Source organism: Artemia sp. Qi Xiang Cuo, chromosome 21 (genome assembly GCF_049724085.1).
Source record: "Artemia sp. Qi Xiang Cuo chromosome 21, ASM4972408v1, whole genome shotgun sequence".
NCBI classification, from domain to species: Eukaryota; Metazoa; Arthropoda; class Branchiopoda; order Anostraca; family Artemiidae; genus Artemia; species Artemia sp. Qi Xiang Cuo.
This window is the reverse complement of record NC_142814.1, coordinates 16,096,483-16,120,164: the sequence shown is the minus strand read 5'-3', so window position 1 is coordinate 16,120,164 and position 23,682 is coordinate 16,096,483. Positions and strand designations below refer to the sequence as shown.

The following is a 23,682-nucleotide window of genomic DNA, read 5'->3' as shown; positions in this document are numbered from 1 at the left end:
TCATGGAACTTGTTGCACGCTGATTTATGTTCGTGGAACTTGTTGAGTGATGATCTTTTGTTGATTTTTTTTTATTCGTGAAACTTGTTGCATGTTGCTTTTTCTTCTCTTCGCGAAACTTGTACACTGATTTTTCTCCTCGTGAAACTGATTTTGTTCAAGGAGCTTGTTGCGTGATGATTGTTGTTCATGGAACTTGTTGCATGATGGTTTTTTGTTCATCAAACTTGTTACATGTTGATTTTCTCTTCGTGAAACTTGCACATTGATTTTTTTTTCTTACCTTGAAGCCAATTTTGTTCGAGGAACTTGCCCGTGCTGATTTATGTTTGTGGAACTTGGTGAGTGCTGATTTTTTTTCGTGGAACTTGTTGCATGCTGAATTTTTCTTCGTGGAACTTGTTGCATGCTGAATTTTTTTTCTTCGCGAAACTTAAACAATGATTTTCTCCCCGTTAAACTGATTTTGTTCGTGGAACTTATTGCGTGCTGATTTTTTATTCCTGAAACTTGTTGCTTGTTTATTTTTTCTCTGTGTGAAACAAGTACATTGATTTTTTTTTCTACCTAGTGAAACTAATTTTGTTCACGGAACTTATTGCATGCATATTTTTTTTTTCGTGATCCATGTTAAATGTTGATTTTTTCTCTTCGTGTAACTTCTACCATTATTTTCCTCATTGAGAAAGCTGGTTGTGTTCATGGAACTTGTTGTACGCTGATTTATGTTCGTGGAACTTGTTGAGTGATGATCTTTTGTTCGTGAAACGTCTTGCAGTGTGATTTTGTTTATTCTCTTTTCGAAACTTGTACATTGATTTTTCGCTTCGTGAAACATATTTTGTTAATGGAAGTTGTTGCATGCTGATTGTTTTTTTTTATTTGTGGAACTTGTTGCTTGCTGTTTTTTTATTCGTGAAACTTGTTACAGGTTGATTTTTTTTCTTCGTGAAATATGTACATTGATTTTTTTTCTCCTCCTGAAACTAATTTTGTTCATGGTACATACTGCAGGCATATTTTTTTATCGTGGATTTTTTTTTGTGTGCTGACTGTTTTTTTTTGTTCGTGAAACTTGTTACATGTTGATTTTTTTTTCTCTTCGCGAAACTCGTACACTGATTTTTCTCCTCGTGAAACTGGTTTTTTCCAAGGAACTTGTTGCATGCTGATTGTTGTTCATAGAACTTGTTGCATGATGGTTTTTTGTTCATGAAACTTGATTTTTTTTTCCCCACATAGTGAAACTGATTTTGTTCATATAACATATTGTATGCATATTCTATGCTCGTGTTTCATGTTACATGTTGATTTTTCCCTTCGTGAAACATCTACAATTATTTTTCTCATTGAGAAAACTGGTTTTGTTCATGGAAATTGTTGCGTGCTTATTTATGTTCGTGGAACTTGTTGAGGGATGATTTTTTTGGGTTTGTGAAACTTGTTGCAGCCTGTTTTTTTTTCTCTTCACGAAACTTGTACATTGATTTTTTTTACCTCGTGAAACTGATTTTGTTAATGGAACTTGTCGCGTGCTGATTGTTTTTTTTAGTACGTGGGACTTGTTGCATGCAGTTTTTTATTCATAAAACTTAATGCATGTTGATTTTTTTCTCTTCGTGAAACATGTACATTGATTTTTTTTTCTCCTCCTAAAACTAATTTTGTCCATGGAACATACTGCATGCATATTTTTCTGATTCTAGAACTTATTGCTTGCGGATTTTTTTTGTTCGTGAAACTTGTTGCTCGTTGCTTTTTTTATATTTGTGAAACTTTTACAATGGTTGTTCTCGTCGTTAAACTTATTTTGTTCAAGGAACCTGTTGCATGATGGTTTTCTGTTCCTTAAACTTGTTGCATGTTGATTTTTCTCTTCGTGGAACTTGCTCATTTATTTTTTTTTTCTTCTTCTCTTGAAGCCAATTTTGTTCATCGAACTTGACCGTGCTGATCTATACCTGTTGAACTTGTTGAGTTCTGATTTTTCTTCGTGAAACTTGTTTCATGCTGATTTTTTTTCTCTTTGCGAAACTTGAACAATGATTTTCTCCCCGTTAAACTGATTTTGTTCGTGGAACTTGTTGCGTGCTGATTTTTTTATTCCTTAAACTTAATAACCTAAAGCATGTTTATTTTTTCTCTTCGTTAAACAAGTACATTGATTTTTTTCAACCCAGTGAAACTGATTTTCTTCATGGAACTTATTGCCTGCATATTTTTTTGTTCGTGATCCATGTTACATGTTGATTTTTCTCATCGTGAAACTTCCAAAATAACTTTGCTCATTGAGATAACTGTTTTTATTCATGGAACTTGTTGCACACTTATTTATGTTCTTGGAACTTGTTGAGTGATGATCTTTTGTTCGGGAAACGTGTTGCAGTGTGATTTTGTTTATTCTCTTCACGAAACTTGTACATTGTTTTTTCTCTTCGTGAAACTGATTTTATTAACGGAAGTTGTTGCTTGCGTATTGTTTTTGGTTCGTGGAACTTGTTGCTTGCTGTTTTTTTTATTCGTGAAACTTGTTGCAGGTTGATTTTTTCTTTTCGTGAAACATGTAAATTGATTTTTTTTCTCCTACTGAAACCAATTTTGTTCATGGAACATACTGCATGCATATTTTTTAATAGTGGATTTTTTGTGCAGACTGTTTCTTTTTTGTTCGTGAAACTTGATGCATATTGATTTTTTTTTCTCTTTGCGAAACTCGTACACTGATTTTTCTCCTCGTGAAACTGATTTTGTTCAAGGAACATATCGCATGCTGACGTTCTTTTTCACATCCATTTCATACAATTTATGAATATATAAATCAAACACCTTGTAGCAGCTTAGTGGATAAACCCGACAACACTTTCTATAAAAACTGTATATGCCCCCGGGGCATAACTTACAATCCTTGTCCTGAGGGCTGTGAGGGGATTGTCATCCTCAAAGACCAAATTTCCAGAACTTTAAACTACGTTGAACAAAATAGCTGTCCCAATATTTTGTGTAGATGTGTTTGGGGGAATAATGGGCGCGGGGGGGGGGGCTAGTTGCTCTGCAATCACTTTCGACTATTTGAACGGGCACTAGCTGTTTGATGAAAGCTTTTAAAGAGATTAATTTAAAAAAAAACTTTTTCCACAAAATAAGTTTTTCAAAGAAAAGTAGCGTAAAGAACTCCATTAAACCAAAAATGAGCAAAGCGCAAATCAAATAATTTACCAAGCATGAAAATTCCAGAAATCAGCATCGACAAATAATGAAACCCAAAACGAACAGAAATTATAATAAATAACCGAGTCAAACTCAAAACGAGCAGAAATTAACATAGGTTGGGATCAAAACCCCTATGCCTTCCCAAGGCCAGAACATAATTTGCACTTTACTGAAAAAAATTATTTTTTTTTTATTTTTATAACTTTAATAAATCAAATAATATGAACATTTTGATTATTAAACATCAGTATAAGCATATTAAACTGACAATGCACATTTATTTGTATTTTTGAATACAGATGGTGGAGATGGTGGGTGTGAGAGGGGTGTTAGTTATCCTCCAACCACTTTCGGCTATTAAAAAGGGCACAAATCCTTCTAATTTCCAATCGAATAAGCGTTTTTTGAAGTTTTTATAACATCACTATCAATAAAAAAATCTTATATGCCCCCAGGGTATAACTTACAACCCTTGCCCCGAGGGCTATGAGTGGGTTATTATCCTCAAAGACCTAATTTATAAAACTTATAACTACGTTGGACAAAATGGCTATCTAAAAATCTTGATTGGATGTGTTTGGGGAAAAGGTGGGCGTGAGAGGGGCGTTAGTTGCCCTCAAGTCATTTTCGGCTATTAAAAAGTGCACAAGCCCTTTGAATTTCCAATTGAATCAGCCCTTTTTCAAGTTTCTACGACACAGCTTTCAATAAAAACCTTTTATGCCCCCAAGGCATAAATTACAACCCTTACCCTGAGTGCTGTGGGGGGAGTGTCATCCTCAAAGACCTAATTTCCAGACTATTCAATAACGTTGAACAAAATGGCTATCTCAAAATTTTGATTGGATGTGTTTTGATAAATTGTGGGCGTGGAAGGGGTGTTAGTTGCCTTCCTATCACTTTCGACTATTAAAAATGGCACTAGTTATTTCAATTTCCAGCAGAATAAGCCCTTTTTGAAATTTCTACAACAACGCTTTCTATAAAAAAAACTTATATGCCCCGAGGGCATAACTTATAACCCTTGCTCCGAGGGCTGTGGGGGGGGGGGGGGTTGTCATCCCCAAAGACCTTATTTCCAGAACTTTCAGCTACGTTGAACAAAATGGCTATCTCAAAATTTTTATTGGATGTGTTTGGGGAAATGGTGGGCGTGAGAGGGGGGTAAGTTGCCCTCCAATCACTTTCAACTATTAAAAAGGGTACTAGCCCTTTGAATTTCCAACCGAACGAGCCTTTTTTGAAGTTTCTACGACAACCCATTCTATAAAAAACCTTATATGCCCCCAGGGCATAGCTTACAACCCTTGCCCTGGGGGCTGTGGGGAAGGTTGCATCTCAAAAACATAATTTTTATCTGGAAATTAACTACGCTGAACCAAATAGCCATCTCAAAATTTTGATTGGATGTGTTTGGGGAAATGGTGGGCATGGAAGGGTTGTTAGTTTCCTTCCAATTACTTTCGACTATTAAAAAGGGCACAAGCCACTCCAATTTCCAATCGAATGAGCCCTTTTCGAAGTTTCTACGACAACTCCTTCGATACGAAGTGCCCTGGTCTAAGACCAAGAAACCGCCCCCCCCCCAATAAAAATAATACATTGTGCCAACATCGCTCTTTAATTAGGCAGTGCTATTGCGCTGCCTATGATTTGGATTTGAGACATGTTAAGATTTCTGCTGGCTCTGTGATTGCTCCGGAGACCGGAGGAAGATTTGCTAATTGTTTTCCAGAGAAATTGCTTACGGATTGTTTTGGGTACCCGACTGACTGACCGTATTTCTAACAGTAGGCTGTACGAGTCTATAAGTGTGGTTCAGTACCGCTTTTTAGGAGTATAAAGACAGAAAGGTTGAGATGCCTAGGGCACGTTCTGTGGTTGAAGGATGACACTGAAGATTGTCCTTTTTGGCCAACCATCTAGGGATAAAAGAAAAAAGGTCTTCCTCGGTAAGGAGGTGAGGATGTCATAAGGAAATATTTAATCCCTCTAACCCCCACCCCACCCCACCCCCCCACACTCCTAGATACAGCCTTGATTATGAGTATGGTTTTGGAAACGGGGAATTATTCTTGGAAACGTTTATATAACTCTCTTGCTAAGAAAGATGATAGGAATGAGTTTAGTGATTACAGAGGCATTAGTCCGAGGCCGTATCCAGGGGGAAGGGTTAGGGGGTTTGGACCCCCCGAAACGTTTTTCTGACTCGCAGAAAATTGACAAAAATGAATATAAACATATTTCTTATGTTTGTTTTTTTTAAATCCTTCCCCTGAAAAAAATGCTTTTGTACATTCCCCCCCCCTCAGAAGAAATTCTGGATATGGCCCTGCATGATGATACTTATTAGACTAAGAGAGGCCTTAGATAAAACCTTGGTAGATGTGTTACTTCTTGAGGAGTAACACATCGAAACGCAAAAAATACAATGGAAATACGAAACATGTGAAAGAATACACATTAAAAAAAAAAAAAAAAAAATGAATGAACCTAATAAATGGGTGATGCCAAAGTAGGAGTAGGAATGCAAGCAGTGTTTGAGAGCTTTCTGTTTACTAATTATAGTTTTACTGTAGCATGTGAAACAAGAAATTTCCTAATAAGAACATGGTTTTTTGTCCAGGACGAAAAAAAAAACAAAATTTGTAAAATTTAAAATAATCTGAATTGTTTTTAATTGTATTTTTGTAAGAAGGAGAGAAATCTGAGCAACAAAAAATTGAATGATCACAGAAAGTTGATTAAAGCTGGGCCAACGCTCTATTTCATTTCTCTCTGTTAGGAACAATCTTAGCGTATTCTGCGTCCAGTTGTTGTGGTTAGGTTAGGAAAGGAGGTTAATAATCTGTTGGGCGTGGAAAAGCAGAATAGTGTTTATTTTCCGTGTGTTTATAAGTGTTTATCCATACAATTCTCGGTGTATAGAAGTTATTTTGATGAAATGTTTCTGAAGTAACGAGCAAAGACTATAGACTTGATTTTAAATAGCAAGAAAAATCTCTTACGATAAATCTAGAAGAATAATCTTTAAGTCTAGAAAAATAAGCTTCTAGACTTACGTTACAGAAGATTGGTTGGTCTAGATAAAAAAATTTGTGAAATGATTATTTTCTTTAACCTTAAATCGCATTGACAAGCGAGAAAAGATGGTTTTGAACCATCTGTAATGACTCACAGGGAGACGGTGAAGTTTATCAAGGTTAGAATGTTATTTCCCGAGTTAGCTTCCATTCCACATTTGTCCAGTCTTAATCGAAGCTCGGTAATTGATAATTAGCCAGAACACATAAGTTTTTCATCTGAATATAAGGTCTCAGAAAACCGGTTTCATAGCCACAAAGGCAAACGAAGGGTGACAGAATGCATTAGACTTCTATAATTTGGCCTATATATTTTTACATTAGGGGGGTGGGGGTAAAGTATTATGACAGCTTGAAGGTAGAAAACAATTCTTCTTTCATAATATGCAGAATAATTGTAGCTAACACATTTTGTATGCAAACCCGCTATATTTTACCCCCCTCCCTCTAAAGTGCAAATACTCAAAATTATCGTTCAAGATTAACGATAACCTAACTTTTTGCTAATTTGTCAACCATTTTTTTATAATTAAAATTTCATAAGAAAGAACCAATGATATTTTGTGTTCTTTTTACACGCTCACAATTTGACATAGCAGCAACTTGTGATTTTATGAATTTTTGTAATTTGATGTATCCGAATATCGAAAATAAGTAAAACTCGTGAATACTAATATAAAGTCGAGGGAGGGGAAACAAATGAAAACTTTGTCTTGAATTACAATATTTTTGATGTATTTGCAATCAAACGTGTACTGGATATGGACAGATGAAGGAAAATACGTATTTGCATACATATGTCTAATATATATTGTATATTAGATAATATATTATTGTCTAATATTGATTTTTGTTCCTAATATATTTGCACGTTAGAAGGGGGAAGTAAAATATAGTGGGAATGCCTTCAAAATATAATAATTCCAGTTTGTCTGAATATTACAAAGTAAAAAATTCCTTTCTTAGCATGTTAGCAAAAATTCCTTTCTTAGTATTAATGTTAATCAACTACTAATATATGTTATAAAGCTCTTAACAAAACCTCTGGGAAGTGCCGGCACCCAAAACGCTATCCCCCTTCAGTCTAAGGATCAATACCGAAACGGCTCTTGTGTTTGTTCACACTCTTTTCTGCACAGGCTGTCGCGACAAATCGGATGAAATTTGACTAATCAATTATTTTCTAAATTTCGAACAAAAAAATCTTCGAAGACACAAAAATGTCGTACCTGATGGTGCTATCGTATTATTACATCCAAACAAAGCTATGATTGGAGAACAAAAAAAGCCGGACTGGAGAAAGAAAGAGTCAATTTTCATATATATATATATATATATATATATATATATATATATATATATATATATATATATGATAAAATTGCATCTATTATAGATTCCCCCTAATATGTTTGCACGTTAGGGGGGGGGGGGGGGGGGGGTTAAGCATAATAAAAGATTGTCCAAGATATGGTAATTATAATTTGTCTGCTTATTATATAGCACAATTTTTTTTCACATGTTATCTTCTCAATAGCCCGAATTCTAGGCTTATACCAAATTTGATTATTTTAATTGTAGACATATGGAGTAACATAATTGTTGCAGTGACAGCTAATTCTCTAGAAAATGACGTCATTTTTAATCTCAGAGACAAGCTACATTAATATCATATTTATTATTATTATGCAAATCAGATACCATGTAGCAGTGTAGTGGATAAACCCGCGCCTGGAAACATTCGGGCTGAGGTTCGATCCCGACTGTTGCAAGGAAGGATTTGCTTTGAATACACTTTGTATAATTTTTTGTATTTGAATCACTTGGTTTTCGTATGTTTTATCTGCTCTGGATAGGGTGTGGGGCAAAAAATGAGAAATTCTGTCTAGATTTACACGATTTTGAATAAATTTGTAACCAAACGTTCACTGGACTGGAGAAAAAAAGATATTGGAGAAAATACAAAGCTACAAGATTTTATAAGAGGAAATCAGATATGCAGGAGTATTATTTTGCAGGAGTTTTATTTTAGTCGCTTAGTTTTGTATGTTTTATGTGGACTGGATAGGGTGGGGGCAAAAAATGAGAAATTCTGTCTAGATTTACACGATTTTGAATAAATTTCTATCCAAACGTTCACTGGACTGGAGAAAAAAAGATATTGGAGAAAATACAAGGCTACAAGATTTTATAAAAAGAAGTCAGATATGCAGGAGTCTTATTTTGCAGGAGTTTTATTTTAGTCACTTAGTTTTGTAGGTTTTATATGGACTGGATAGGGTGGGGGGCAAAAAATATAGAAACACTGTCTTGATTTACAAGATTTTGAGTAAATTTGTAACCAAACGCTTACTGGACTGGAAAACAAAAGATATTGGAAAAAATGTAAGGATACAAAGATTTTTTTTAAAGAAGTCATTGAGAATCAGCAGCTTTTTGGCAAAATTTTGGATTACAGAGATAAAGATAGGCCTATGCAGGAGCATTGAAATTTGATTTTTCATATTCTATTTCTCGTTATTGCTCATTTGAGGTAATTTCAACGTCACGCTAATTATATACTCCGAAATCTATAACAATTGCTCCTGGTTGTTGCCTATCTTAGATTATTAGTGGCTAGTTTATCTGGCCTATCAGGTTTTATACTTGTTTAAAGCTTTGTCTTCATGTTGGCCTTTTCAAGTGAAGTTATCCGTGTTTTTGGAGGTTTTCTGCCACCTCTAATCTTCATTTTTACTTTTTAAACTCAAGACAGCCCCTGTTTTTTTTTTTTTTTTTTTTTTTTTTTTTTTTTTTTTTTTTTTTAATTCGAATCAGGTTAAAGATTTTTTTTTTACTCGAACAAATTCAAATTAAAAAGGACGGCTTAACTAAAGACAAGCTTCCTGTTGCCTATTTTATTTCTATATATATATTTGATATACAAAGATACTTTGTCAATTTTATTATTTAGATGATTTATTAAGCATATGATGATTTATCAAGCGATTTCAGGAAAGGAAAGAAAGGTGATAGGATTTATTAATTTAAGAGGCAATAGCCTGATTTTTTCCGCAAGATAATTGCTTTGTATGATGATACTTATTAAAATTTGAGAGCTTTTAGATACAACTCTTATGCCTTTTTGCCATAATGCTGACGATTATGAACATACATTAGATTCATTCTTTAGAATGGCTTCATGGTCCAGTCCTATGAAGGTATGCCTGATAAGTAAGCTAAAGTGATTAGAGCGAGACTAATATTATTATCATCAGTTCTTTTTCGTCCCTTCTACACGATAGTAAGTAAACGCAATATAATAGCAATTATACGTAATAAGTAACGCAATATAATAACAAACGCAGAAAAAAAAACAAATAGAAATGCAAAATGCTTTTAGAGTAACAAATAAAAAAAATACAAAATGAAAGAACCTAACGAATTGGTGATGCCAAAGCAGATATACAAAAGCAAGCAGTGTTTGAGTAGTTTCCGTGCAGTAAATCTATTTTTACTGTAACATCAGAAACGAGATAACTTTCTGATAAGAACATAATTTTTTGTCGAGGTTGGAGGAAACAACAAAAATTCTAAAATCTAAAATATTTAGTCCAGATTATTTTTAATTTTTTTCAAGAAAGAGAAAAATCCAAGCATCAAAATAATTGAATGATCTTAGAAAGTTCATTCAATCTTGGCCAACAATAATGGGGCAGGAATAAGGAATATAAAAGGATTTAAAGGAAGTGAAAATTTTTATAGAAGGTAGTAGAGAATTAAAAGATTGCTGGAAAATTAGTATCCGTAGTTGTTTGGCCTCATGTCTCTTGGTTTTGCAATAATTTGTCAAAATTTGCAATAATCACGAGAGCTGTCCGAAGATTTAAACTAGTAAAGATTTTATGCAAGAATCTCGGAGGAGAGAGAAAGAATCAAATTTTCAGAGTATTGGTTGGAAGAGGAGGATACGTAGCTGTATTGACCTTTTGTATTATGGTATTGTGATGTTATTAGTAGTAGTAGTACTAAAATGTAAAAGGGTTTCATTTGTGCATTTTTTCGAGATAGACAAAGATTGGATACACGGAATAGTTTTGCTCATAAGAAATCTAAAGTCGGACTAGCCTAGTAGGACAAAACCAAAGCAGTGAAGTTTGAGACCAGCAGATCTCCGACCGATGCGAAGCAAAAAGAACAAATAAACGAATATTTTGCCCGAATCACAACAAGGCGTTCTCGGCGGTAAACGAAAGAAGGCAGAATTCAAATCAAGCCAATTTAAAAAATGGGAAGTTATTTCACTTTTTTGTTTTTTACTTCGAATAGCTATTGTATGTATTTTTTTAGTCTTTCTTTTTACTCCCTTTCAGTTTTTGTTTTTTAGATTCTATTTCTTTTTGAAATTTTTTGCATATATTTCTTTGGAGAAATGTTCTTCCTGTCATCTATAATAAATTGTGCTATATATGATTTTATCAAATATATAAAGTATTATAGATGACCGTCACCACACGCTATTTTTTCTTATTATGGTAACTACGTATTAACTTTTTTAACTGCTTCTAATTTAATTTTACTGAAGTGATCATGCATCATTATCATCATTGCTATTAATATTATTTTGAAATATATTGGAGTAATATTTTAATGAAAGAGTATTACATAAATACATTTGAAACTTATGAAGAATATACCCTTACAAATGTAATAAGCCAGTAGTTATTTCACCGCTGTTTCTAAGATTTTAAACTCTTTCTACATCCTTAATAGGGTTATGGAGGAATAAGAAAATTGTAATGTAATGGATCCCTTCGTACACCGGAATAAAAGGCAATGACATGGCGGAAAGAAACACCTAAGATTCCGTAGAGACTGGAACACCAGCATTAGCTTTATCCACCCCTAATCAAGTCAAGACGTTTGGCAAGGTGATAAAAACAATTCTACTGCAAAGCGTTGAACCATTAAGAAATACTTCAAGAAACTTTTTGTCACTCTAAAAACCAACTGGAAGCAACAAACGAATATCTACAAAAATCTATCAACGCAAGAAGTAAAAGGGATGTTCATACTTCGATCAAATCACGACACGGTAGGATACTGTGAAGCAAGTTTTTGGGTTCATGACGAAAAGTTTTCTTATTGCAACGATCCTGAAAGTATAGAATATTTAATGCTGAAGTTTCCAGAAAATCAAAGCGAGCGCTGTGAAGTCCTTGGTGTTTTAATAGGAATTAATTAAAGGAAAACTCCGAAAAATAAGTTTTTCAAAGAAAAGTAAAGGCCATTTTAAACTTAAGCTCAGTAGATACAAATACCTGTTAAAATCCAAACTCAAAACGACCAGAAATTACTATTAAAGATTAAATGAAACCCAAGACGAACAGAAATTAAATAAACAACCATAGCAAAAAACATACAACTAGTAATAATATAAATGAATAAATAGATCTTAAAGCGAGTAATGCTTCGATTGAATATGAAAATCAAGCTTAAAACGAAAAAAAACATTTTGCTATTAAAGTATAAATGAAACTTAAAACGAACAGAAATTAAATAAACAATCAATGCGAACAAAAATAAAATATATATTAAAGTAAATGAATTAATAAATCTTAAAACGAGTGAAACTTAAATTGAATATGCAAATCAAGTTTGAATCGAATAAAAATAACTACAAACAAGAGTTTGGGTATCGCCTCACTGCAGAAGCCTAAAACCTACTGCGTCATTGGTGCCTTACTGAAAACTATATGAGTCTTGAACAGTCTTAATAAGTATAAACAAAATCAAATTGAATATTAGATACATAATGATATTAATTGTTAAAAGATCCATCAGTTCAAGATTCTTTTTTCACTGTAATTTTTATTTTCATTTTCAATACTGTATGAACTGGAAAAGAATAAATTTGTAATATAACTTTAAATTTCCAATCAAATGAATCCTTTCTGAAGTTTATGCGAGCATTCCTTCCATAAGTACCCTATATGGTCCCAGGGCATGACTTATACCACTTGCCCCTGAAGACTCTGGGAGGAGTGTGCTGCTCAAACATAAATTTTCGTAACTGTAAACTACGTGGAGCAAAATGGCTACCTCAAAATTTTGGTTGGATGTGTTTGGGGAAATGGTGGTCGTGGATGGGGTGCTAGATACCTTCCAATTACTTTCGACTATTAAAAAGCGAACTAGCCACTTAAATTTGCAATCGAATGAGCCCTTTCTGAAGTTTCTACGACAACACTTTCTATAAAAACCTTATATACCCCAGGGCATAGCTTACAACCCTTGCCCTAAGGGCTGTGGGGGGGGGTTGTTATTCTCAAAGACCTAATTTCCTGAATTTTCAACTACGTTGAACAAAATGGCTATATCAAAATTTTGATTGGATCTGTTTGGGGAAAAGATGGGCGTGAGAGAGGGGTTAGTTGCTCTCCAATCACTTTCGACTGAATTTTCAACTACGTTGAACAAAATGGCTATATCAAAATTTTGACTGGATGTGTTCGGGGAAATGGTGGGCGTGGAAGGGGTTTTAGTTGCCTTCCAAACACTTTCGACTATTAAAAGGGGAACTAGCCATTTAAATTTTCAATCGAATGAGCCCTGTCTGAAGTTTCTACGACAATGCTTTCTATAAAAACCTTACATGCCCCCAGGGCATAACTTACAACCCTTGCCCTGAGGGCTAAGGCGGGTTATTATCTTCAAAGATCTAATTTCCTGAATTTTCAACTACTTTGAACAAAATGGCTATCTCAAAATTTTGATTGGTTGTGTTTGGGGAAAAGGTGGGCGTGAGAGGTAGGTTACTTGACCTCCAATCACTTTCGACTATTAAAAAGGGCACTAGCCCTTTGAATTTCCAATCGAATGAGTCCTTTTTTAAGTTTCTGCGACAAAGCTTACTATAAAAACCTTATATGCCCCTAGGGCATAACTTACAACCATTGCCCTGAAGGCTGTGGAGGAGTTTCTTCCTCAAAAACATAATTTATAAGTGGAAATCAATTACGCTGAACAAAATTGCTATTTCGAAATTTTGATTGGATGTGTTTGGGGAACTGGTGGACGTGGAAGGGGTGTTAGTTGCCTTCCAATCACTTTTGACCCTTAAAAAGGGCACTAGAACTCTCGATTTCCAATCAAATGAGCCCCCTTTGAAGTTTCTACGACGACCCCTTCCATATGTAGTTCCTCTGGAAAAAAAATCAAACATTGGAGCCTTATGGCCTTTCCTATAAGCAACACTATAGCGTTGCCTCTGAAAGATAGCGCTAATGTCAACAATAAATTTCAAAATTGCTAAATGAAGAAAAGGGCTATCTTTCATTTGTTTGGATTAGTGTGTAAAAAGTGATAAGGAATAAAGTTCTATGTTCATGCTTTGGTAATTTTTTTTTAGTTTGATAACTAAAACTTGTGGATGTAACTATGCATTTTTCCAAAGAAAGTTCTACTTTAGCGACTTTTGGCTGTCTTGAAAAGGAGTTAGGTTAGGAAAATGAAACTTTCAGGGATGGGTCTACAGGCTACAGTATGTCCTGGGAAGGTATTCTGAAGTACCTACCTCCACTCCTTCTCTCTTTAGAGGGTTCTGACATTTGATGACCTTTAAAAATCTGTGTGTTATAAAAGTTAAAGGTAAATATTTAACATATAATATTAGTTAGTTAAAACTATATTTAATATAACAAAGTTTTACTTTTTTTATGCAAAAATAACAAATAAAAATAATTTTTGTTGGACATTAAATTAAGAAACCACCCATATATATATACAAAGTAAGTGTTTTTTGTTTACAATTAGTGTGGGGGGTGAAGTTTAACATTACCTCGACTGTAAATCCGACATAAAATTACCTCCACCCCCCTAATGTGCAAATATATACCCTGAATTGGTATATATAGGGTGGGGGCTAAAATTCATTTCCAACAAAAATGATTATCAAAACTCCTTATTCTGCCTTATTCAAACATCAAAACTCCTTATTCTGCCATCTGCCACTCAAGGGTGGCTTCTTCTCCTATATTTTTGTAAATTAACAACCTTGATTCCAATATTTACCACTTTTATGGGTGTTTTTGAGTTCTTCTATTTGTTGATTCTTCCAGAATGATGGCCTATCAAAAACAGAAAAATCTAGTGTCTTAGGTGAGTGGAATTTTGAAAAATGGGTTTGTAGCCCAAATTAGGGTGCAAGGTCCTGATTTGGAAAAAAGCCAGCTATTTTCATAGATTTATTGTTTGGCATGCATTTGATCACATTAGTACAATTTGATAATCTTCTGGACATTATCTAACATGTTTTTCTACCTTTTGAAGTGCATGTGCTTCAAAGCCATACTTGACCACTAATCCAGTACAGTGATGTGCTGTGTACTAGCCTTTAATCTCCTCAGGATGACACTTAAAGGTCACCATGTGGTGCTGTTTTAAGTCACTGTACTGGCTAGGTAAACTTATGATAGCTTGAACCTCCCATAAGTAAAAGGCTGTAGAGTGTTCCTTGTCTAGGAATAGGGAGCAAATAAGAATAATTTGCTAGAGTAGAGGCCAACAACACAGAAACAGATCCAGCCTATCCTAATTGGGTATTGGATATTTCTTGATAACTTGCCAATCAACAAGAATTTCTTAGCTATGTGTTACTCCCCAAAGAAAAATTCATCCTGAGCTTTTCTGTTGTGTTTCTTGCACAGGTTAACAGTGTTATCAATTCACAAATTATTTTTTTGGGAGGGGGGAACCTAGGTTAAATGTAATTTTCAATGTCAGGGGGGGGGGGTTAAATCTCTTTTTTTTTCAATGAAAAAAAGGCATATTCAATGAGAATAGCGGCCTCCCCCCCAAAGATATATATTTTCAAGATTGAGGTAAAAAAATCTATGGAACACAGGTTTTATGTAGTTTTCTGTGCTGAGATGATCCCAAATTTTCTATGTGGACTGGAAAGCAGGTGGGTCATAGGATCATTTAAAATGGACACTTTCAGAGCAGTGACTTAGTTAAACAGAAAACACAAATATTAAATGCTAGCAAAGGGCATAACTAGAAATCAAAAACAAGCAAAAATTTTTCTGTATATTACAAGACCTGCCACCTCCCCGACCTTCCTAAAATTTAACTGGCAATTAATTGAAAACAGTGAAATTAATTTGCAAAAACGTAAGATGGGGGGTAAAAAGTGTTTTTAAAATTCAGGGGGGGGGCAATTTTTTAAAATTTTAAAATAAAAAAATAAGGCTAATTGGTAATTGTGTGTGTTTTCTTCATTGATTGTCTTTCAAAACTCTTAAACAAATAATGTTAATGTTTAAAGTAAATGCAAAGAAATAAACCTGTCTGTTCTGGAGGTATTGTAAAAAAAAGGTGTATTGTAGTGCTCTTCTATTAGAACATTATTTAAAGTATTGAGGAAAAATGTAAAAATGTAGCATGTACTCTACTTTTGTTTTTGCTGTGACATAAATTGCTGCAGAGCCCTTGTCCCAACTTACCTTGACCTTTATTTTAAAGTTTAACTTTTCCATAACAGTGCTTTGGAAGTTTATAAGGCTGATTCATTGGAAAAATATGGTGGCCGGCAATTACCCCCCCCCCCCCATAAAATACCCCCCTCTGTGGAAAATAACACTTTCCAAATTTGATAATTTTATTTGAGTTTTATTTTATTTTCTTCCATAGGGGTACTTGTTGTATTCAGTACCCATTATTCAGTAATTCAGTAATTTTTAAACAGCTGTAAAAGTTAACAATGACTAGTTATCATGTTTACTACGTCTTCCATATTTTAAATTTAAAAAAAAAATTATTCACAATTCAGTAATTCAGTACCCATAGGGGTACTGAATTTTGGTACTTGTGTATTATCTGCCACTCACTCAAGTTTATGCTGTGTAAAACTCAAGAACAAACCAATTTCTTCAGTTTCTTTCATCTTAGAATGAGACAAGACAAGTGACAAAATAGATGGGAAATATATAATTTGGGCTGGATATTTGCACATAGGAGGGGGGGAGGGTAAAATATTTTTTACAGTTTGAAGTCAGATAATAATTCCTTCTAGGTATGACCACTGAAAAATTACAGAAGAATAGCAAGGTATCTGGAAATTTTGCTAACAAAAAAAAAAAAATCCCAGTATAAAGTAAATGTAATGTTTCATTTTAAGTGTTTTTTTCCAAGTGTTAAGTTTTTTTTTTCAATGACAGATTTTCCAATTATTAATTGGGCTACTATTATTAGGTTAATGTAGTGTTTCATTTAAGTGTTTTATGATGATTGCTGATCAAAGTTTATGTTATTTGTGCCTTTCATTTATGTTATTTTACTGTGTTCAAGGCTGTATAGTTTGGCTTTAAGATGTACTTCTCTATATATCTATCTAATATGCAGAATAATTGTATGCCTAGAACCGAAAAATAAATATCCCACCTTTTGCCACCTTATACTTTCATGTAAATTGCTTTTGCATATAGGAACTTGAAACATCAGCAATTGGGCTCTCACACATGCTGAATATGAGGCAGGATTTTCATTAAGATTGCATATTTTTAGAGGGTGTCCCTGTTGTAAGGTATTTGAATTATCTCAGGGTTGTAACTTTTTTTCTATGTAATTCTAGATTAATATTCTTTTTATGTTTTCTGAATGTTAGAGTGTCAGTTTAGCCTCTGAATGAGCCCTTTTCCGTTACTCTACGGCCATACTTTGATATGATCAATCCTAAAAAAAAAATGCATTGAGTAACACATTTATTTGGAAAAAAGACAAAATTTTGTATTTTTCCACATAGGAACTTGAAACATCAGCAATAAGGTTCTCACACATGGTGAATATGAGGCTGTATTTTCATCAAGATTGCATCTTTTTAGAGGGTACCTCTGTCTTAAGGTACTTGAATTATCTCAGGGTTGTAACTTTCTTTTTATGTTTGGAATCACCATAAAAATGTAATTCTTTTGATGTATGTAATGAGATCAAAACTTAGTTTTAGAGTTTCAGTTGAGCCTCTGACCATACTTTGGTCAGAGGCTCAGAAGAAATTTTCAGCTTTTCCATTACTCTACAACCATGCTTGGATATGACCAGTCCTAGGGGGAAAATGACCATTGAGTATTAAATATCTCAGAAAACAAGACAAAATCTCGTGTTTTGCACATAGGAACAGAACCTCAACAGTAGGGTTCTTATACATGCTGAATATGAGGCTGCATTTTCATCAAAATTGCATCCTTTTTAGATGGTGCCCCCTGTCATAAGTTATGTGGATTATATCAGGCACGTAACATTTTATACGTAAGTTTAGATGTAATTTTCGTATATTGTATTTGGAATCACCATAGAAACAAAATTCTTTTGATATACGTAATGAGATCAAAATTTATTTTTTTGAAATTTAAGTTACCATAGACAGATGTTTTTCTTTAATTAGCCTACAGTTTGTTACCCCAAACTGCTCGATAACCTGTGATTAATAATGTTGATATTAAGATCTTTTATCAAACAAGCAAGTCTGTGAAAATATTGGATGTTCTGTATTGGCAGATTTTTTTTAGTTCATATCCATGTGCTAAATTGTGCAGTTTTCATGAAATTTTTGTCTATAGTACTTCTTTGCTCAATTGTATCAACTCAGCTATTTCCAAAGAATCAGTGGGGTAGCTGCAAGGACGTATCTATTTTTTTTCTGGGGGGGGGGGTTACAAAAACTACAAAACCTGGCAGCAGTTTATTTATATGCATTTCTGTCACTTTTACGAGTCGGACAAAATTTCTGGGAGGGGGGAGGTCAAACTTGGTACCCCCTCAATACACCCTACACCCTCAATACACCTGTATTTTACGTCCACAAATTTAACATCGAAATTTGGTCTTGGTTACTGAAATTCTGAGGCATTCACTGAATGAAATATGAAATGTTGTCTGTTTAAGGCCCATGCTCAGTTTGTATGGGGTCAATGAAAAAATTACTATTATTTTACTGCAATCGCAGTTTATATAATTAGGCAGTAAGTTTACTGCAGATGATTTCTGGCTCTTCATTCTCGGTGCGAACAAAAAGATCCTCCCATTTATTTCTGCACTTATGGGTTAGTGTGTATGCGTCAATCAATGAGAAATGGTTACGAAGTGCATTATTCGTAATTGCGAAAGCAGAAAAAAACTTGGTGAGCCGGCCAAATGGTTTGCAAGTGTCCCATCTCACAGTTTTTAATTAATTTATATACAATTTATTAATGATTATATTATTTAAATCATGTGTACTCATCCGTTTGGCCTATTTTGTATTTTATACAAAAGGGGGCAGGAGGTGGAGGAAATTTGTGGAAATAAGGAATTTTTTTTTTCTTCTAATAACTGGTGGAATAGGTGTGATGGTTTCAGGGACGGATCCAGGATTTTTTAGGGGGGGGGGGGGCGCAAAATAGGTTGATCCGATAAACTTACGTTAGGAGCAAGCTTAATTAATGCAAACTTGCGTTAATTAGGTAAATTACACTACTTTAGACTACTTTAGGGGAGCACCCCTCGCCCCCCCTCTGGATCTGCCACTGGATTGTTTATCATTTTTTTTTACATCGTGATGTTTATTTTCTACGATATTTGTTTTCTAGAAAAGAGAAGTTTCGTTTTCAATCCATGTTTTAGTATTAAATGGACATACCTATCCTGAACTTTAAACAACAAAAAACTCTCTTTGAATATCTCTGCACTTTGTGAATTTAGATAGCGATAAGGGTTCCTGAGTGAGACCAATTTTAGGACTTGGGTTCTAATTATTGGTTGCTGTGGTAAAAGTTGCCACAGTAATACATACAATAAAAATCAAACCAATATCAATAAACATATGTGAAAAGTATGTGTCTATATTTATATGCGACTATATTTAATTTAGCTGGAAGTCTACATTCATGCCCACCATGTAATTACCCTTTGAGAAAAAATTGATAAAACTTTTAAAACTGATATATCAATGCAAAGCGCCAAATATCATAATAAATGTCATTGCTTTATGGCATTGTTCAAATAAAACTTATTTTTAACTTGATTATTGTTGTAAATGCATTCTTTGTCTTTCTTTCCATTCTTAAACCAATGTTATATTTACCTTTTGCATTATTACAGCCCACTATATATACATTTATATGCAGTGTTACAGCCATACCAATTATTCTCCTTTCCTTTTTTATTCTTTAATAGTAATTTCTGTTCGTTTTGAGTTTGAGTTATTGTAGGTTTTTATTTCTACTGATCTTAAGTTTAAGATAGGCTGCTTTGTGAGTTAATGAGGTCTAGGACTCCCCGTTATATTGTGGCAGTAGGAAATTTTGTATTGATGGGAAGGATGTCAAATGAAGTGTAATTTTTCTTTAGTATGTCTTTTTGTATATGGCTTTAGTTGGCTTTTAATTACAGATTATTATTATTATTATTATTATGGCCTTTACTTTTCTTTAAAAAAAACTTTCTTTATCGTAAAATTTTCGTAGTATATATATATATATATATATATATATATATATATATATATATATATATATATATATATATATATATATATATATATATATATATATATATATATATATATATATATATATATATATATATATATATATATATATATATATATATATATATATATATATATATATATATATATATATATATATATATATATATATATATATATATATATATATATATATATATATATATATATATATATATATATATATATATATATGTATATATATATATATATATATATATATATATATATATATATATATATATATATATATATATATATATATATATATATATATATATATATATATATATATATATATATATATATATATATATATATATATATATATATATATATATATATATATATATATATATATATATATATATATCGGCGCGTACAAACAGCTTCTCTCATTTGATCTGCCATCAGCGGTCCAATTACCCTGGAACACGTATTTTGGCAGAAACTTTCTCAAAATGCCTTTAAAACCAACTTGAGACCTCGAAACCTATTTTTAATTCCTAAAAACATGTAATAATAGCATTGCACTACTAGTTACCGATTTTCATGTATGTATTGGAATAAATTTTTAAAATAAGTTTCTTCAAAATTAGTGTTCCAACGTTGAAGCCAAGTTTCGCGTTCAAAAGAGATCTGACTTGTCTACCAGTGAAAAGATCTAATGTCGCTTATGTTTATACCGGTTTATACATTCTTTGGAGCAATCGCACCTCGGTCCGGATTTTTATATTGGGTGAGATTGGGAAAGATCATACTGCTATTATATATACTGTGACTGCAATAGTACATATCATCCAAAATAGAAATTCCCAGTGTACAGATATCTCCCTACCAATATTTTATATCTGTTTTATTATTTGGCATTATTATCTTCAACCATCTCCTTCTCACTCTTACAAAATCGAAAGTTCTAGATGTGTCAAACTGATTGTTATGAGTGGTGTCAATGAGGGGGCCCGGGGGGGGGGCATGTTACCTCCTTTGATTTTGAAAATAACTTTTTGGAGAGTATTTTCATTGAAGAAATGACAAGTTTGCCCCCCCCTTAGATCTCGAAAAAATACTTTTTTTGCCCCCCCCCCTCATTTTTTTGTAAATTGATGCCACATGTGAATTATGACATGTAATACATACCTCTCCTGCAATCTCCCTAATTCTAAAAGTTTTGATGTTATTCTGAAAATATTTTCATGTTTCGGAACAAACTTAACAATTCAGGTGCGAAACGCTATGAAATTTCCTGGTATTTTTTTTTTTATTACTAAAGTGTTTCTTCCCCCTCAAATCTAACCTTAAAAAACTCGAAATTTGCAGAAGAACCAGTGCTATAGACTTTGCAGATTCAGAATTAGCAATCGTTTTTTAGGTCAGACACTGCAGCTATAAGTCGCTTGTATAGCTATTTGTTTGAATTCTATCCCATTTTTCGTACGTTTCATGGACTTTTGCGCTAAAATTATTTTTGGGAAGGGGATTAATCAAAACACCTTATTTCGAGGGCAGGGGTGCATATATCCGAAATAGTATATGTCATTGGATCCACGAAGAAGTTTCGTATCTCCCTGATCTATACTCAGGGAGTCTGATGGGTAATTTCCTTTAATACTGGTAAGTAGAATCTCCTTCTCCTACAAAAAAAAGGCCATGGATGCGTCTTTTGGTTCCAATTTTCTCTTAAAACCTTTTTGAAAAATTTGCCAATGTGCGCCTAAAATTAACACGAAGGGCGCCTTGAAAAAAAATAAGATGGTACTTGTGTATTATAGCGACCACAGTTTTGTTCTTGATCTGTTGTAAAACTTGTTTCTCTGTGTGCGCTCGGAGATAATCAGCTGAGCCTGAGTGAGATAAACTACTATGCAGGTATATTTTGGTTAAATATTCAATATATTGAGTCGGTTAGGTTAGCTATTTAATGTAATGTGTTATGGACGGTCTGACTTCTATAATTCTCAGTTGTAGCATCCATAATTTTGGCTCTAAAATATTATATTTTCATTATATTTACATATATGTCATTATTATTAACTTAACTTTATTTCTTGAGTTGGGCCGCTGTAATAGAGAAGTACCAATAATATTTTGTGTAATATGTACACCACTTTTACGTTATAGTAACTTATAGTATGAACTATATATTTTAATTAACTATATAATTTAATTATATGTAATTTAATCCGTCGTATGTGTTTAAGCAAAAGCTTTAATCGAAATCGAAACATTATTGCTGTGCATATGAATCGTTATGTTGGCCCTTATTTATCCGGTTAAAAACTTCCATTTTTACGGTACTTATATGATAAACCCCCGACCACTCAAGTTGTTAATCTATTGACGCATTGCAGAACCTGTTTTTTCGTTATTCTCTTTCAGCTTATCGTGAGACAAGACAAAGAGAATTGACAGAATAGATGGAAAATATATAATTTGGACTATATATTTGCACATTAGGGGGGAGGTGGGGTAAAGTATATGGACAGTGTGAAGACAGAAAACTATTCTTACTACATAGGCAGAATAATTGTACCTAACACATTAAGCCTGCAGACCCACTATACTTCACCCCCCTCCCCTAATATGCAAGTATATAACCTAAATTTGTTTCTAAAGTATTATATTTTTATCATACTTAGGTATATTTCATTGGGATTGAGCATCAGAGAAACAAATTAAAGAATGCCTATATCATAAAAGTACCAAATTTTGCTATAACGAGTAATATTTAGCAGTGATATAGCCTACGTATACCAGAAAAGGTTCAAGTTAAGAATGGTTGGCTGGAATTGAGCCTTTTTCCTATTAGGACCCCCTCCCCAATTGGCAGAGATACAGAGGCCCAATTTATTAAAATGGTTTTATTCGTCACTGCAAACATCAGATGCCCGTTCGACTTGGGCAGTTGATTAGAAGAATACTTAATTGCACGAAAAGGTAATCTACTTACGTCACCCGAGTCGCGATGCAGAATGCGGTTATCGGCGTTGCAAGGTCCTTTGCCTCTATCAGTAAACATTTAGTCAAGTTTATCAGTTTTAATCTAATCTTCGTGCTCGACTTCTGATTTTTTGTACCTTTTTTTTCAGTATGATGGATTTTGTGTTTACAGCTCTTGGATTATAACGAAAAAAGGAAACATCTGACAATGGAGTACCTTCTATATATAGGTACTCTGTGCTTCCTAGCTGTGACATGTGTATTTGGTGATGATAATATATTCACAAATGAATTTGCAGTGTATATACCTAATGCTACCATCGTTGGTGAGATCGCTGCTAAACATGGATTCATCAATTTAGGTCAAGTAAGTAGCTTCAGTTCAAATTCTGATTTTTGTCGTATTTAATTATCAGTCTGAGCATCAGATAAGAAATTTCAATTCCATTTTTTATTCATTTGTTTTAACTTAATTCTCTATTTGACTAGCCTACAAGCTAATTAATTAACTGCATCAATTGAATGCTGAGGAATGTGGGGAAAAAAGATGCATTACTGACTAACCCCGGGTTCAGTATAGCCTATTAGCCTATAATTAATTGCTATTAGCCTATATATTGAATGTGCGCAATTTGCTGTATGAAACGCCTATTAATCAGCAAAATTAATTTTCCGTGAGTATTTGGAAAATTTGAAGAAATAGTCGAAGTCTAATGATCTTACTGTTCCTATTTTAACAAAAATTAAAGTTGAAAAAAAACATTAGAGTTAAAATTTTGCAGCGGTCGAAACCTAGAATTAGGGCTATTGAATAAAAATCAAGTCGCCATCAAGCCATGACTGACTGGAGAAAAAGCTAAGACAGATAGTCTGAGTGATAGGCAAAGCTGGCATAAGCCTTTTTCA

The 23,682-nt window shown here is 33.4% G+C and overlaps 1 protein-coding gene across 4 annotated transcripts in view; it reads left to right on the top strand.

Moving 5' to 3' along the window:
- Window positions 1-13,592: 13,592 nt before the first annotated feature.
- LOC148939277 (furin-like protease 2) overlaps window positions 13,593-23,682 on the top strand; it is a 137,107-nt gene continuing 127,017 nt past the window's right edge. For 3 of the 4 annotated variants that reach the window (XR_016143538.1, XR_016143537.1, XM_089106997.1), the window contains exons 1-2: window positions 13,593-13,668; window positions 22,926-23,143. Coding sequence is in view for 2 of the 4 variants with exons in the window: in XM_089106997.1 (XP_088963123.1) it covers window positions 22,985-23,143 (159 nt within the window). In the remaining 2 variants the exon portion in view is untranslated. Of the gene's footprint in view, window positions 13,669-13,792; window positions 13,923-22,925; window positions 23,144-23,682 lie in introns of those variants that run through there. The other variant, XM_089106998.1, reaches the window with a different exon arrangement.